The 14,090-nt window shown below is 49.1% G+C and overlaps 2 protein-coding genes across 2 annotated transcripts in view; one reads left to right on the top strand and one right to left on the bottom strand.

Annotated features, from left to right (window-relative positions):
• LOC144178937 (nephrin-like) overlaps nt 1-14,090 on the top strand; it is a 404,800-nt gene that overhangs the window by 303,210 nt on the left and 87,500 nt on the right. The gene's annotated exons all lie outside the window — the stretch shown is intronic.
• LOC144178683 (uncharacterized) lies at nt 6,031-12,802 on the bottom strand. The gene is made up of 2 exons (XM_077706701.1): nt 11,933-12,802; nt 6,031-6,159 (listed from the first exon to the last, which is right to left on the bottom strand). The coding sequence occupies exons 1-2, from the start codon at nt 12,800-12,802 to the stop codon at nt 6,031-6,033; spliced, it is 999 nt and encodes a 332-aa protein (XP_077562827.1).

The following is a 14,090-nucleotide window of genomic DNA, read 5'->3' as shown; positions in this document are numbered from 1 at the left end:
TATATATATATATATATATATATATATATATATATATATATATATATATATATATATATATATGTATATATATATATATATATATATATATATATATATATATATATATAGGTTGCAGAGTCCCTCGTCCCGTATCTCTCTGTTCTGCTATATATATATATATATATATATATATTTATATATATATATATATATATTTTAATGGTGCAGTCCTCATGGCCAGTGCTTTTCGTGTACTTGAAGGTGCTTTATAGCGCCGAATGAGGTGATTGTAATGAATCGGATCAGGATTGGCGTGAAAGTCACGAGTCAGTGGCCAGTGCGTGCACGAGTAAACTTTGCTTTATGCATGACGCAAGAAGAAGCAGGAGCAAGGACGCGAGACTAAAGATGTAAGCGTTAAAGGAGGCACGAGGCTAACAGGAAAATGTCCGCAATAAAGAAAAGGAAACGTCCTACGGGGTTTCGTCGCAGCCCCTCGGGGTGTTGAAGTCCCGGCGCGTGCGGGATCGACGGGGACGTCACGGTGAGAGGGCTCGATGACCGGCTCTAGGCCACGTCGCATCCAGGCACCGGACATCGGGCAGGCATCATCGATCTTGCAGATGAGTCACGGCTCGATGGCGTAGCAGCGTGCGTGAGTGGAGTGTTCTACCTCAAGGCGAACCCGGAACAGCCCTCTCTCGCCCAGCGCGTCACCAGCTCCAGGCACGCCCAGCCCACGGGTTGTCGTGATCAGCGGCGCACGGCTCATGGACACAGGAGCGGTTGCGACCCAGGTTCTCACCCGACAGATCATAGGTCCGCGCTCTGCAGCCCAGCGCGTCACACGTCCCAGGCTTCCACTGATCACCGCTCCGATTCCATTTTCTGCACGCACTCGTTGCAGCTGCGCGATCGGTCACCTCTTGCTCGTCGTCCACCTGTACTTCATCACAATGATCCCAAGTTTAAGAAAGTTGTTGGGGAGCAAGAGCTATTCCAAGAGTGAAAAAGACAGGGTGGAGTTGGGATAAGTTTGTTGTACCGATAGAAAAGTCCTTGCGAACAGTCCACACGACCACAGCCAGCCCTAGCGGAACACTTCACCGCAGGGCACATGCACAAAGGGTATAGAAAAATGCACTAAAACAAAAAATGGACCACAACTACGCGTTAAAAACAACTCAATACCACACACTATGTGCAAAAGAGAGGGGTGCAAAAGAGAGGGGTCAGGCGATGATTAAACTCTACCATGTAGTCAGCCTCTACATTGTTGGATGGCTTGATGTATTCAACGGTAAAGGAGTATTCCTGGAGCAGCAGGCTCCTACGCAATACATGGCTGTTGAAGTGCTTAGCTGACTGCAAGTATTTCAACGGCTGGTGGCCACACTGTATGATAAAAGGCTTTCCATATAGACAATGATGAAATTTGTGTACCATCCAAACAACAGCCAAGCACTAGCGCTCTAGCGTGGAGTAGCGCGTCTCTCTCGGCAACAGGTTGCAGCTCGCGCAAGCGATAGGTTGTAAGACATCTTTGTTGCCACTTTGTTGGATAACTATGTCTAGGCTCATGCTGGAAGCTTCCGTGCGAAGTATGAGGGGCTTGGCAAGATCAGGAGCTTGCAAAATTTATGCGGACGGAAGTAGATTTTTCAAAGTTATGAAGGCATGTTCTTATTAGTCGCCCTAGCACACAGTGTTGCTTTGCCCCTTCTTCGCAAGGTCTGTGAGTGGTTTTGTTAGGGCGGCGTAGTTGGGGACGAATTTCCGGTAGTACTCGGTTAATTCCAGGAAGGACTGTACTGCTTTCTTCGTACTTAGCCGCTTGGAGCCCAGGATTTCTCCAAGGTCTTCAGGAGGGGTTGAACTTTAGACTCTCCAATGTGGTGTCCTAAACAAGAAATGGTGTGCTTTCCAATTTCGCACTTGGTAGGCTTGATAGTGAGGTTGGTCGTTTTGATTCTCTCAAACACTTAACGGAATGTGTCTAAGTGCTCTTTATAGGGGTCCGTGGCAATGATGACATCATCGAAGTAGTGGTGGACTGGAAGTACTTTAGCCCGCGTAACACTGCCCTCATCAGACCCGCAAACACGGCTGGCGCTGTCTTTATACGAAATGAATATACCGGAAATGGTACAGCCATGACAAGCTCGAAAAGGCGGTCTTCTCGCGGCGGTCAGCAGTCATTGGAACCTGACAATAGCCTTTTGTGAAGTCGAGCTTGGAGAATAATTTTTTCTTGCCTACGAGGGCACGAACGACGTCTATGCGTGGATTTGGCTCACAATCAGAGACGAGGCCTTTAGTGAGTTCTCTGAAATCAACGAAAAGCCGGTGATTGCCGTGAGGTTTCATTATAGCTGCCATTGGAGCATTTAGAGAGACCGGGATTTCTTAATGATAACCATGTCCAAAATTTCTTCGTTCTTGAACTTCGTTTTCGATCGTCTCGTGAAGTGCGAGCGGGAGCGGGTACTGTGGAACGTGTACAGGCTTGTCGGACGTTAAGTTCACGGGCACTGTACAAGGTCTGTTTTCCCGAGCAGGTCCGGAGATCAGGCTATACTCGTGTATTATGTCTTGCACTTCAGCCCTTTGGTCTGCATCGAGGTCAGGTGAATACTTGACGTCTCTCCAGGACTGCGTCTGATGAAGTGGAAGAGTGGGTAGGATGTCGACAATTGTTTCTTCGTTAAGCTCGTCCGTCGTATCTGTGGCGTCATCAATTCTAGTGGCAACTGATGCTTGAAGAGGTGGTGAGGGCTGCCGTTCTTCGTACAGCTTTAAAATATTTATGTGGAAGACCTTCCTCTTTCCGCCCGAGCTGATCTCGTAGTCAACGTCGTTTTTCTTTTCGGTAACCTCGACCGGCCCCTTCCACTGCATGAGTAGTTTGTTTAAATCGGTAGGCAGCAGGATGAGGACCTTGTTTCCGACGGAAAGCTTCCTCGGGTGACTTTTCAAATCGTAGTAACTCTTTTGTTTTTCTCGAGCCTTCTGAAGCTGTTCATGGACAATTTGGCACGTCTGCTCAATTCGGTCTCGTAGATCGACAAGGTCTTCATAGGTAGTCCGGACTTCACCATCTATGTTATCTTTTGTGCAGAGTTCCTTGAGTACGTTAAGGGTCCTCGTACGTGTCGTCCGTAGATAAGTTCGAAGGGGGAGAAGCCCAGGCTGCCTTGGGGCACTTCTGTAAGCGAAAAGTAGTGGCGCGAGATATCGGTCCCACGACCGGGGTTTCTCCTGGCACAATCTCTTCATCATGGTTATCAAGGTTCCGTTAAACGTTTCTACTAGCCCGTTTGCCATGGTAAGATAGGGACTAATGCAGAGAAGCGTGGCTGACAGTAAATGGTTTACTGCTCGCATAAGTTATGATGTAAAGCTTGTCCGTTGATCGGTGACGATTTCCTTGGGGATTGCTATACGGGAGAATATCTCAATCAGGGCCTCAGCGAGGTGTGCTGAGTCAATCGCTGGGAGAGCTACGGCGTCCGGGTACCGGGTAGAGAAGCCGATAAGTGTGAGCACGTATCGGTTTCCTTTCTGGGACTTGGGGGATAATGGACCGATTATGTCGACAGCAACCCGTTCAAATGGTGTTCTAATTAATAGCGGGCTCCCCAAAAGGGCAACTCCGCCTTTTCCCTTCGGCGTTGTTTTCTGACACAAGTCGCAAGATTTTATGAAACGTTGTACGTCTCCATGAAGGTCAGGTCAGTAAAATTCTTGCCGAACGTGGTCGGTCGTCCTTCGTACCCCTTGATGCCCCACCATGATGCTCTCATGGGACTCTCGAAGGATCAGCTCCCGCAGCTTCTTGGGGACAACGACTTGTTTAAACGCTCTGGCCGTGGAAAGCTTGTAATGACGGTACAAGTCGTCATTTGATTTGACGGAAGAATATGTCTGTCCTTTTCTTGAGGCGAAATCCTTTCCAAACTTGCGGAAACAACGTCGGAGAGTTGGGTGCCCGTGTTGTTCCCTGGCCAGATCTTGCCTTGTGATGTCTGCGCAGTTGATTTCGGGTACCTTTAACGGTGCAGCCTTCGCTGAACTTGACTTGGTGACAGCAGACACCAACACGTCTGAGTGTATCTCTGGGGCATTTACGGTAAGGGCTGCTTTCGGGATATCGCTGTTTTTGATCTGCCAGTCGGGACATGGCATATGAGGTTCCCTCACACCGGGAATGTTCTCGAGCACGAGGTCATAGTTCGGCTGTTCCATACACGCAGCCTAACCTCACCGACAAAGTAAGGTGTTTCGACGTGGATGTTGGCATCGCGTAGCTTATTAACCGTTCCTTCAATGAACAGTACCCAGGTAGGTTTTCCTGTTAAATGGCGTTCCGCGACCAGGTGACGTCGAACAACGACGGTATTACTGATCGTGGCCCTAAGGACGGTGACAGGTTGTACAAGTAGACGGCCTTCAACTACTGGCATTCCTTTCTCAAAGAAAGCAGACGGTTGCACGGCGACGCCCCGAGGAGGCCCGACACTACGACCCCTGTGCTTGTCCCCATCAAGTTCCGTGCATTTCTCTGGGGCTCTCGAGGCTCAGTCACAACACAAGCAGCAACCTGCTCTTTGGCATAGGGACGGTTACTGCAATTTTCGGTTTTGTGACCAAGGCGACCACAAGTAGCGCATTTGGCTAGATCCTTATGGCTGTAACGACAATCTTGAGCTCGGCATCCCGGACGATGGCACAAAAAGCATTAAGGTGGCACTTTCTTCTGCGAATCGGCCGTGGTTTTTGTCCTGTCGCGGACGTCTTAGGAAATCTTCCCAAGACTATAGAGGTTTTGTGCCTCTACAAAACAATCCGTAGCCTCGGCCCTGTCGTTTAGCGTTTTACAGTCCCGCCCTTTCAGGAAGATGACGAGCTTAGGATGGCAGCAGCGGATGAATTGTTCTCCGATTATTTGATCACGAAGAGCCTCAAATGTTTTTGCACATTCTCCGTCTCTATCCAATGATCAAAATAACCAGTAAGCCTTGCTGCTAGTTGTTTCCCGGTTTCGCCATCCTCAGCCCTCGCCTTTCTGTACTTTTCTTGGCAACCTTGGGCGGTGAACCGAAAACGCTGAAGCAACGTCCGTTTGACTTTGACATAATCTAGGGACTCTTCGGCGGTCATATGGCCTATGATGGTAAGCGCCTCTCCGCTCAAGCACATGATTACAGCTAGGCCCCATTTGTCCTGAGGCCACTGCTGTCCGGTTGCAACACACTCAAACCATTGCAGGTACGCGTGCAAATCATCGCGCTCCTCATCAAAACGAGGAAGTAATTTCTGCGGGTTCATTAGAGGCGGCGTTTCAACAACGTCACCTCCCGGGGTGATATTTGGTTGGCTGGTACCACCCTCTTGGAGTCGTATCTTTAGTAGTAGCTCCTCCTCCCATTCTGCAGCATCTAGGTCGCTCCACAGCTTCCTTCTCTCTTTCAGCGGTTTCTCGGCTGGCTTCTCTCTCGGCGGCTTAGCAGCGCGTTGCTCAGCACGTTCGCTTTCTATCCATGCCCTAAGCTCTTGTCCTGAGAGTCCAAGCTGAGTTCCCACTGCCATAACTTCTCCAGATCCATTGTGGTGAAGTTAACGTTACAGGCACACTCGTGGCTCACCCACCCCTTTCACAGGATGTTAAGAAATCCTGGCAGGCTCGCCACTTTTTGTAATGAATTGGCCAGGATTTAAGTGAAAGTCCCGAGTCAGTGGCCAGTGCGTGCGCGAGTAAACGGTGCTTTATGCACGACGCAAGAAGAAGCAGAAGATAGCGCACGGAAGCAAGGACCCGAGACTAAAGATATAGACGTTAAAAGAGGTAAGAGGCTAACAGGAAAATGTCCGCAAGAAATCAAAGAAAACGTCCTGCGGGGTTTTGTCGCAGCTCCTCGGGGTGTAGAAGTCCCGACGCGCGCGGGGTCCACGGGGACGTCACGGCGAAACTGGCTCTATGACCGGCTCTAGGCCATGTCGCGTTCAGGCACGGGACATCGGGCAGGCATCGTCAACCTTGCAGATCAGTCACGGCTCGATGGCGTTGCAGAGTGTGTGAACGGAGGGTTGCACCTCCAGGTGAATCCGGACCCGCGCTCTCTCGCCCAGCTCGTCACCAGTTCCAGGCACGGCCAGCCCACGAGTTGTCGTGATCAGCTGCGGACAGCTCACGGACCCAGCAGCGGTTGCGACCCAGGTTCTTACCCGACATGATCACAGGGCAGCGCTATGCAGCCCAGCGCATCACAGGCGTCCACTGATCCCCGGCCCGATTCTATTCTCTGCACGCACTCGTTGCAGCTGCGCGATCGGTCACCTATTGCTCGTCGTCCCCCGGCATTTCATCACAGTGATTGTCATTTCTGTAGGATACAGGAATAAAGAAACAAAGTCGAGGAAAAATCTAACATGTTCGGATATATATATCGCAGCACAGCGATCCCAACAATGGTGAAAGGCAAAGCTGCAAGAGATGATGGGATTACGTCTGATATATTGCGCCTCAAAGCAAGCGTTGTGCTAACAAAGCTTGCAGCCCTATTCTCGCAGTGCTTGAGCTCCATAAGGGTGCCAGAGGAGTGGAAAATGCGACCTTAGTTGTCCTACATAAGAAAGGGGATACCAAAGAGATGAAAAATTACAGGCCCATGAGCCTCCTCTCCGTTGCCTACAAATTATTTACCAAGGTTTTTCTTAATCGAAGCAGTGCCACTTTCCACTTTCAACACCCACGAGAACACGCCGAGTTCAAACAGGGCTCCATAACTTTAGATCATATTCTTGGTATCAACCAGGTAATCGAAAAGTGCTCAGAGTGTAACGCACCGCTGTATATGGCATTCGTAGATTATAAAAATGCATTGGACGCAGTGCCCACTTCAGCAGCAATAAACACGGCACGTGATCACGGCGTTGGCGAGGCATACATTGCGCTATTCAAAGTTATGTACGACGGGCGTATGGGAACTATACTGCTCCGTCAGAGAACTTGTAAATTACCTATAGAAAAGGGGCTCTGTCAAGGGGACACAATACTGGCACAATTACTTACAGCCTGTCTGAAGGATGTGTTCAGAAAGCTTCGATGGAGGAAAACCGGATTGTGCCTCCATGGGGAATTCCTCAGCCATTCAGGGTTTTCAGATGGCATTGTCCTGTTCAGTCAGAGCAGGACGGGTTTGCAGCGCATGCTATACCGATTGTGCTCAGCAAGTATGATTCCAGGCTTAAAAACGAACACGAAAAAAGTCAAGGTAATGTTGAATCAGCAGGCCAAGGCACATAACTTCTAGGTATGCTATGAAGCCTCAGAAACAGTGTCCCAAGACATATATCTTGGGCAAGCCATAGCTGCTGATCAAAACCTTGAACGGGAAATTGCCTGCAAAATAAGCATGGGGTGGGCTGCGTTTGCTAAGAACTCCGACATCTTGACTGGTAAATCCCCGCACGGGGCACCTAGAGTAATCATGGTGAAGGTATTGGCGGTACCACGGACCGTGAGCCCCCATACTCACGCTGTAATCGACCGTGGTAATGAGTTTTAAGGTGGAGGGTAGAAACCTCAAACGGTGGCTGTCGGAGCCCATGTCAAGCTCCGGCGGATGGCTTCCTGTTTGTTTACCAGGCAGAGAGTTCCAGGACCTCTCTGGGTATCAGGGTAACCCGGGCGAACAAAGTACCCCCGTCTCCTGCTTTTCTACTATAGCATATGGTATTTTCAACCCCCCCCCCCCCCACAAACGTGATCGGTTCACGAAAAGGGGCCGCAGCGAAGTAGCATTCCCTTCTCTTCCTAGTATCTCTGTTCCTAAACCTGACAACTACTCGCGTTTCCTAGTCATTGAGCCCCCCGAAAAAGAAAAGCCTGTCACTTCACAGTCCGCGTTCCTTATTAAGAAATTTCTGGAAAGTGAAATCGGGCCGTCATACAAAGCTAAGAAACAACGCACTGGTGAAGTCCTTGTGGAAGTCACCAACTAGCTTCAGGCCACCAAACGCCCCAGCCAAAACCGAATTGCCGATCTGGACATCAAGGTCACGCCCCACTATAGCCTCAACATCTTACAGGCCATGATCTCGAAGCCAGATCTGGCAAACGAGACAGAGGCCGATCTCCTTGAAGGCCTGCGAAACCAAGGTGTGACGGCAGTTCGACGCATTAACACCAGAAGACATAACCAGAAAATACCCACTAGGCACATAATCCAAATATTTCACCAGCCCATTCTTCTTGATCACATCAATGCAGGCTTCATCTGGTGCTCCGTCCGTGCGTGCATCCCGAATCCACGGCGCTGTTACAAGTTCCAGTGGTTCAGGCATGGTACTAACTCGTGTCGGGGCTAACTAACCTGCGGAAAGTGCGCGCAACACGATCATCTAACTGTTAGCGGCACTTCAAATCAACTTCCCTGGATCAATTGTCACGGACCTCACGCCGCATATTCGCGAACCTGCGAGATGTTCAAACTTGATTTATTTTTTGATTTATTGATTCCTCAAAGGTCCCATTGGGACATTACATGAGGGGTGGGCATGACACGGCACTTGAAAAAAAGGGTAACAACATTGTAACGGCAACAGACGATGTACAGTAACTATAGCGGCACTTCTATATAAGGGGTGGGTATGATACAGCACTAGAAAGGGGGGTTACAACAACGTACCGACAGCAACAGAAGGGGTACACTAATTATGGCGGCACGTCTTCAATGGCGTGCTTGAAACGAGATTGGTCAATGATTGTAGCAACTGCAGCAGGTAGGTCATTCCAGTCTCGGGATGTGCTTATGAAAAATGATTGTTGAAATGTATTAGTATGGGCACGTTCCGGATAGACTGCATTGGTGTGACTAGTACGGGAAATACGGTGGGCTAGTTGGATGTACTGATTTCTAAGTTGTTGCGAGTGGAAGAATTTGTGGTAAAGACACAGTCGAGCTATTTTGCGGCGAGATTGAAGTGTAGGAAGGTTAAGTTCTGCTTTTAACGCTGAAACGCTTGAATAGCGGGAGTAATCAGACAAAATAAATCGAGCGGCTCGATTTTGGACAGATTCGAGGGTGTTGATCAAATAAGTTTGGTAAGGATCGAAGATAGCGTTTGCATATTCTAATTTAGGCCGCACGAAAGTTACGTATGCAAGTAATTTTATTGAGGGAGGGGTTAGGCCAAGATTGCGGCGCAGGTAGCCAAGAGCACGGTTAGCCGAGTTCGTTATGTGGTTAATGTGACAGGACCAGTTTAAGTCGTGGGATATATGGACACCTAAGTATTTAACCGAGTCAGCAGAACCAATAGCAATGTTGTTAATAGTATACTTAGGTTGCACAAAATTGCGGCGGCGGTGGAAGGAAACGTGCACAGTTTTTTGGATATTTAAAGACATCAGCCAGTTATTGCACCAATCCTGCACGCGAAATAGGTCTTCTTGTAATGCGGATATGTCACAGCTACTACTTATAGGGCGATAAATGACGCAGTCGTCAGCGAAAAGACGGACTTTCGACGTAAGATTTATGGGGAGATCATTTATGTATATGAGAAAAAGAAGTGGCCCCAGGACGGTTCCTTGGGGAACACCGGAGAGCACGTGCGTGAGTGATGATGTATGCGAACTGGCGTGGACAAATTGCTGGCGGTCACTTAGAAATGCGTTTATCCAATTCAAAACTAATGGGTCCAAATTAAGCCGCGACAATTTTAGCAGTAGGCGATTATGTGGGACTTTATCAAATGCTTTTTCAAAATCAATAAAGATTGCATCAGTTGGAATGTTGCGGTCTAGGCATGAATGTACGTCATGAAGGAACATGGCAAGTTGAGTGTCGCAAGAATGATCTTTACGGAAACCATGCTGATTAGGATTGAAGAAATTGACGGAATTCAAAAATTTGGCAATGTGCGAATACAATATATGCTCCATGATTTTAGAACAGACACTGGTAATTGAAATCGGACGGTAATTATTAGGGCTCAAACGATTTCCCTTTTTAAATACTGGGATGACCTTACCGATGCGCCAGTCATAGGGAACCGATCCTGTGTTCAGAGACTGTTGAAAAATGAGTGAGAGAAACAAGCTGCTCACGTGTTTGGTGTTTTTTAGCACTTTAGCATTTATACCATCAATACCAACAGATGATGAATTTTTCAGCGAGTCAATTACTTTGACTATGCCTTGTGGTTCAAACATAACACTCCGCATGGGGGGGTGATCATAAGAAGGGACAGTGGGAAGGTCATTCAAGGGTTCACGCGTGAAAACCGCGCTAAATGCGTTGTTCAATATATCTGGTACTTCACGGTCCGGGGTAGGGAGTCCAGAGCTATCGCACAGCGAAACACAGTTAGATGCACTGGGATTAATAGTTTTCCAGAAGCGCTTCGGTTCAGTGCGTAGCATAGAGGGTAAGGTGACAGAGAAGAAACTTTGTTTAGCGTGGGCGGTTGAGGTTTTGTAATCGTTTTCAGCGGCGTAATATTTCTGCCAGGCTTGACTCGTGTTAGAATTCTTTGCTGCCCGGAACAATCGCTTTTTTTTATTGCTTAAGCGTTTAAGGGATGTATTAAACCACGGAGAACTCGGGCGTTCAGAAATCGTTTTAGTAGGAATATAAAGGCGTATTAGGCGTTGCATCTCTGATTTAAAAAGAAGCCAATTGGATTCAAGTGAGCGCTGCGCAAAGTTGGCTGCAAAGTTTTCAAAGAACGTTGATAAGTCCCGGTTCATACTGTCGTAATCCCCTTTATCGTACAACGTAAGTGTTTTTCTGGTTTTTTTACTTGTGTGAAAACTGCATGAGAATGAAGCGTGCACAACCAAATGATCACTCAGGCCACGCAGGTAGGTGATAGGGGAGACGTTCTCAGGGTGTGAAGTTAAGACAAGATCTAGTATGTTAGACGAGTGGTCGGTAACACGCGTAGGCTGAGTGACCAGTTGGGACAATCCGAAGGTGAGGCACGTGTTGATAAACTCGCCAGGGGGGGTATTTTTTGATGACATAGAAGCAGTATCAGACCAATTTATACTAGGGAAATTAAAGTCGCCAAATAACAATATAGGACTGTTTGGGTGGGTCGTTCTTAGCTGGTTCAAATTTTCATGAAACAGACGTGCAAAAGAAGTGTCAGTACTAGGAGCGCGATAGCAAACTCCAATCAAGATGCGCGGGTGGGATGCGTGGCAGCAGAGCCAAACAATTTCTAATGGCGATGTAATATTGATGCGCACGCAGCGTAGGTCGCGTTTCGTGGCTACCAGGACACCGCCACCGCGCAAGTTGTTATCCCGGTCCTTGCGAAATATGTCAAAGTCAGGGAGACATGGCAATATTTCTTTATCATCGATTAACGAGTTAAGCCACGTTTCTGTTAGTAGCACAATATTTGACGATGAGGAATTTATCAAGTCGCATAGCTTATCCCGCTTCGGAATGACACTTCGTATGTTGGTTGACAAAAATGATAACGACTGATGGGAAGGACGTGGCCCGCGTAGTTTATTTGTTGGCTGCTATGAACTCTTTTCGACAACCGTATTTGAAGCATGATCAAATACATAGGTTTTTTTGTTTACGGTCAGTGTTTCATGGCGTAGCTTGTAACTCGAGTTTTGAGTTTTCCCAAATTCAATTAGGCGCTTACGGGCAAGGCGAGTACTAGGGGAGAGATCCTGAGAAATGCTGAAGTCGGTGTCTTTAAGCTTACTGCTAAGTGACAGTATATGGTCCCTATCTTTAAAATGCGCGAATTTAACTATTATTGGTCTGCAATTTCCGGCGCGGAACGTGCCTATGCGATGGGCCCTTTCAATGTCACGGGGTTGAACGGTAGTTTGAAGGAGACGATTGCAGTGCTCAATTACTATTTTTTCCGACTCTTCCCACGATTCGTTTTGGGTATCCTGGTGCCCATAAAATACCAGGTTATTGCGCCTTGATCTGTTCTCCGAGTCATTGATTCGAGCCGTCAACACTTTTATATGATGAGCATTGCTATCAGCATCCGACTGCAGTCCCGTCAGTAGCGGCCTCATAGTCTCTAGGGAAGCATGGTCTGACTCGATCTTATCTAGCCGTTCCTTCATCTCTCTGAAGGTCTTTTCATGCTCCACTAGCGTTGTCTGAATCGCTTTTAATTGCTCTAACATAGCTGACTGACCAGATTGCAATTCTTTAAGTGCCTTGAGCATTTGCGATGAAACGTCGTCAGAGTCAGAAGAGTGGGGGGAGTCAGGCCCAGGGTTCGTCTCAACATCGCCAGCTAACAAAATAAGCTGCACAAGCGCGTTTGTACAGTCATAAGCAAAAGTACAAAACCAGTGTGGGCTCGGCAGCACAACTAGGGCACGGTAACTAGTTCGCTTAGCAAAAAGACAATAGCGGTTTGTTACCTGCACCAAAAAGAAGCGAGGAAGATTAGCTCGGTCCATTGCGGTGCTGCCGAGCCCACTGAACGCTGCGACGATCCGGGCGAGCTTTATATCCAGGTTGAACGCATGCGCTGTGCAGGACGTCCCGGGTTCCAGATAGGTGCGGCATCGCCAAGATGTCACCAGATATGGCCAGTGGAAGTGAGGCGGCTGCGTAGATCTGGATGCACGTGGCCTTTCGGTGTGGGTAGCTGCCGCTTCGTCCGCCTTCCATGTCGAAAGACGGCCCGTGAACGGCAGACCCACGGTGTCGACCGTGGCAGGGCAAGCGACGCGCACACCGGGTGGTTCCGAGAGCTGTAGGCACCAAAGTCCGAGAAACTGCACCAAAAAGAAGCGAGGAAGATTAGCTCGGTCCATTGCGGTGCTGCCGAGCCCACTGAACGCTGCGACGATCCGGGCGAGCTTTATATCCAGGTTGAACGCATGCGCTGTGCAGGACGTCCCGGGTTCCAGATAGGTGCGGCATCGCCAAGATGTCACCAGATATGGCCAGTGGAAGTGAGGCAGCTGCGTAGATCTGGATGCACGTGGCCTTTCGGTGTGGGTAGCTGCCGCTTCGTCCGCCTTCCATGTCGAAAGACGGCCCGTGAACGGCAGACCCACGGTGTCGACCGTGGCAGGGCAAGCGACGCGCACACCGGGTGGTTCCGAGAGCTGTAGGCACCAAAGTCCGAGAAACTGCACCAAAAAGAAGCGAGGAAGATTATGCTCGGTCCATTGCGGTGCTGCCGAGCCCACTCGGCAGCACCGAGCCCACTCGGCAACCCACTCTTGACTGGAGAAAAAAGTCATCAACATCAAGGTCACCGAAATAATCACCTATCCAGAGGCGCGGAAGAGGTTCGCCTCGTTCCCCTCGGGGAGGTACGCCGACGCAGCTTGCCCGGGGGGCGGAGCGGCGTCTGGTTTCGGCGGGGACCCAGTACCGAGAGTCGGACATGGTCCCGCCATGGTCCCCCCTGGGTTGCCTCGGGCAGCCGAAACCGCCTCCGCACCGCTCGTTGAGCCAGCAGTGGCTGTGGTGGCAACAGCCACCGTCTGGACCTATGCCCTTCCGGCCCCTGCTTCCTCGATCTCCCTGCTTCCACTGGAGCATGCAGAGGAGATGGACAACAAAGGTCCCGCATCGGCGACCACCTCTACCGCACCGCCCGTGCCACCTGTGGTGGTCCCGATACCTTCGGCGGTAGCGGCACAGAAAACGAAAGTTACCCGAACGGCAGCCAAGTCCATTGGGCCTGATCTATGGAGCTTCCTGGCACATCCGAGGATGAGATGGACGTGGGACCGTTCCTGTTTGCTTCGCAGCGGAAGGAACGGGTCCCTGCATCCAAACCTGCAGACAGGCCGAAAAAGCCCTCTCCGAGAGTCCAAGCCCCAAAAGACGATACCTAAACAACACACACCAGTAGCTCCGAACACTTCATAATGGGAATAGAAAACATAATTCAATGGAACTGCAGATGCCTTGTTAAAACTCTTGACGGTTTATACAAAATACTCCATGCAAATCAGCCAAGGTTCATTTTTGTTCAGGAAACACAATTCAATTCCAAGCAAACAAATTTTTTGAATAGTTTTATGGTGTTCAGAAAGGGCAGGTATGGCTGCACGCACTCTTTTGGTGGTGTGGCCATAATCGCCC

This window comes from Haemaphysalis longicornis, unplaced genomic scaffold (assembly GCF_048455015.1).
Source record: "Haemaphysalis longicornis isolate Haplotype H1 unplaced genomic scaffold, Haemaphysalis longicornis Haplotype H1 scaffold_4, whole genome shotgun sequence".
In the NCBI taxonomy this organism is placed as follows: domain Eukaryota; kingdom Metazoa; phylum Arthropoda; class Arachnida; order Ixodida; family Ixodidae; genus Haemaphysalis; species Haemaphysalis longicornis.
This window is presented reverse-complemented; position numbering and strand designations above follow the sequence as displayed.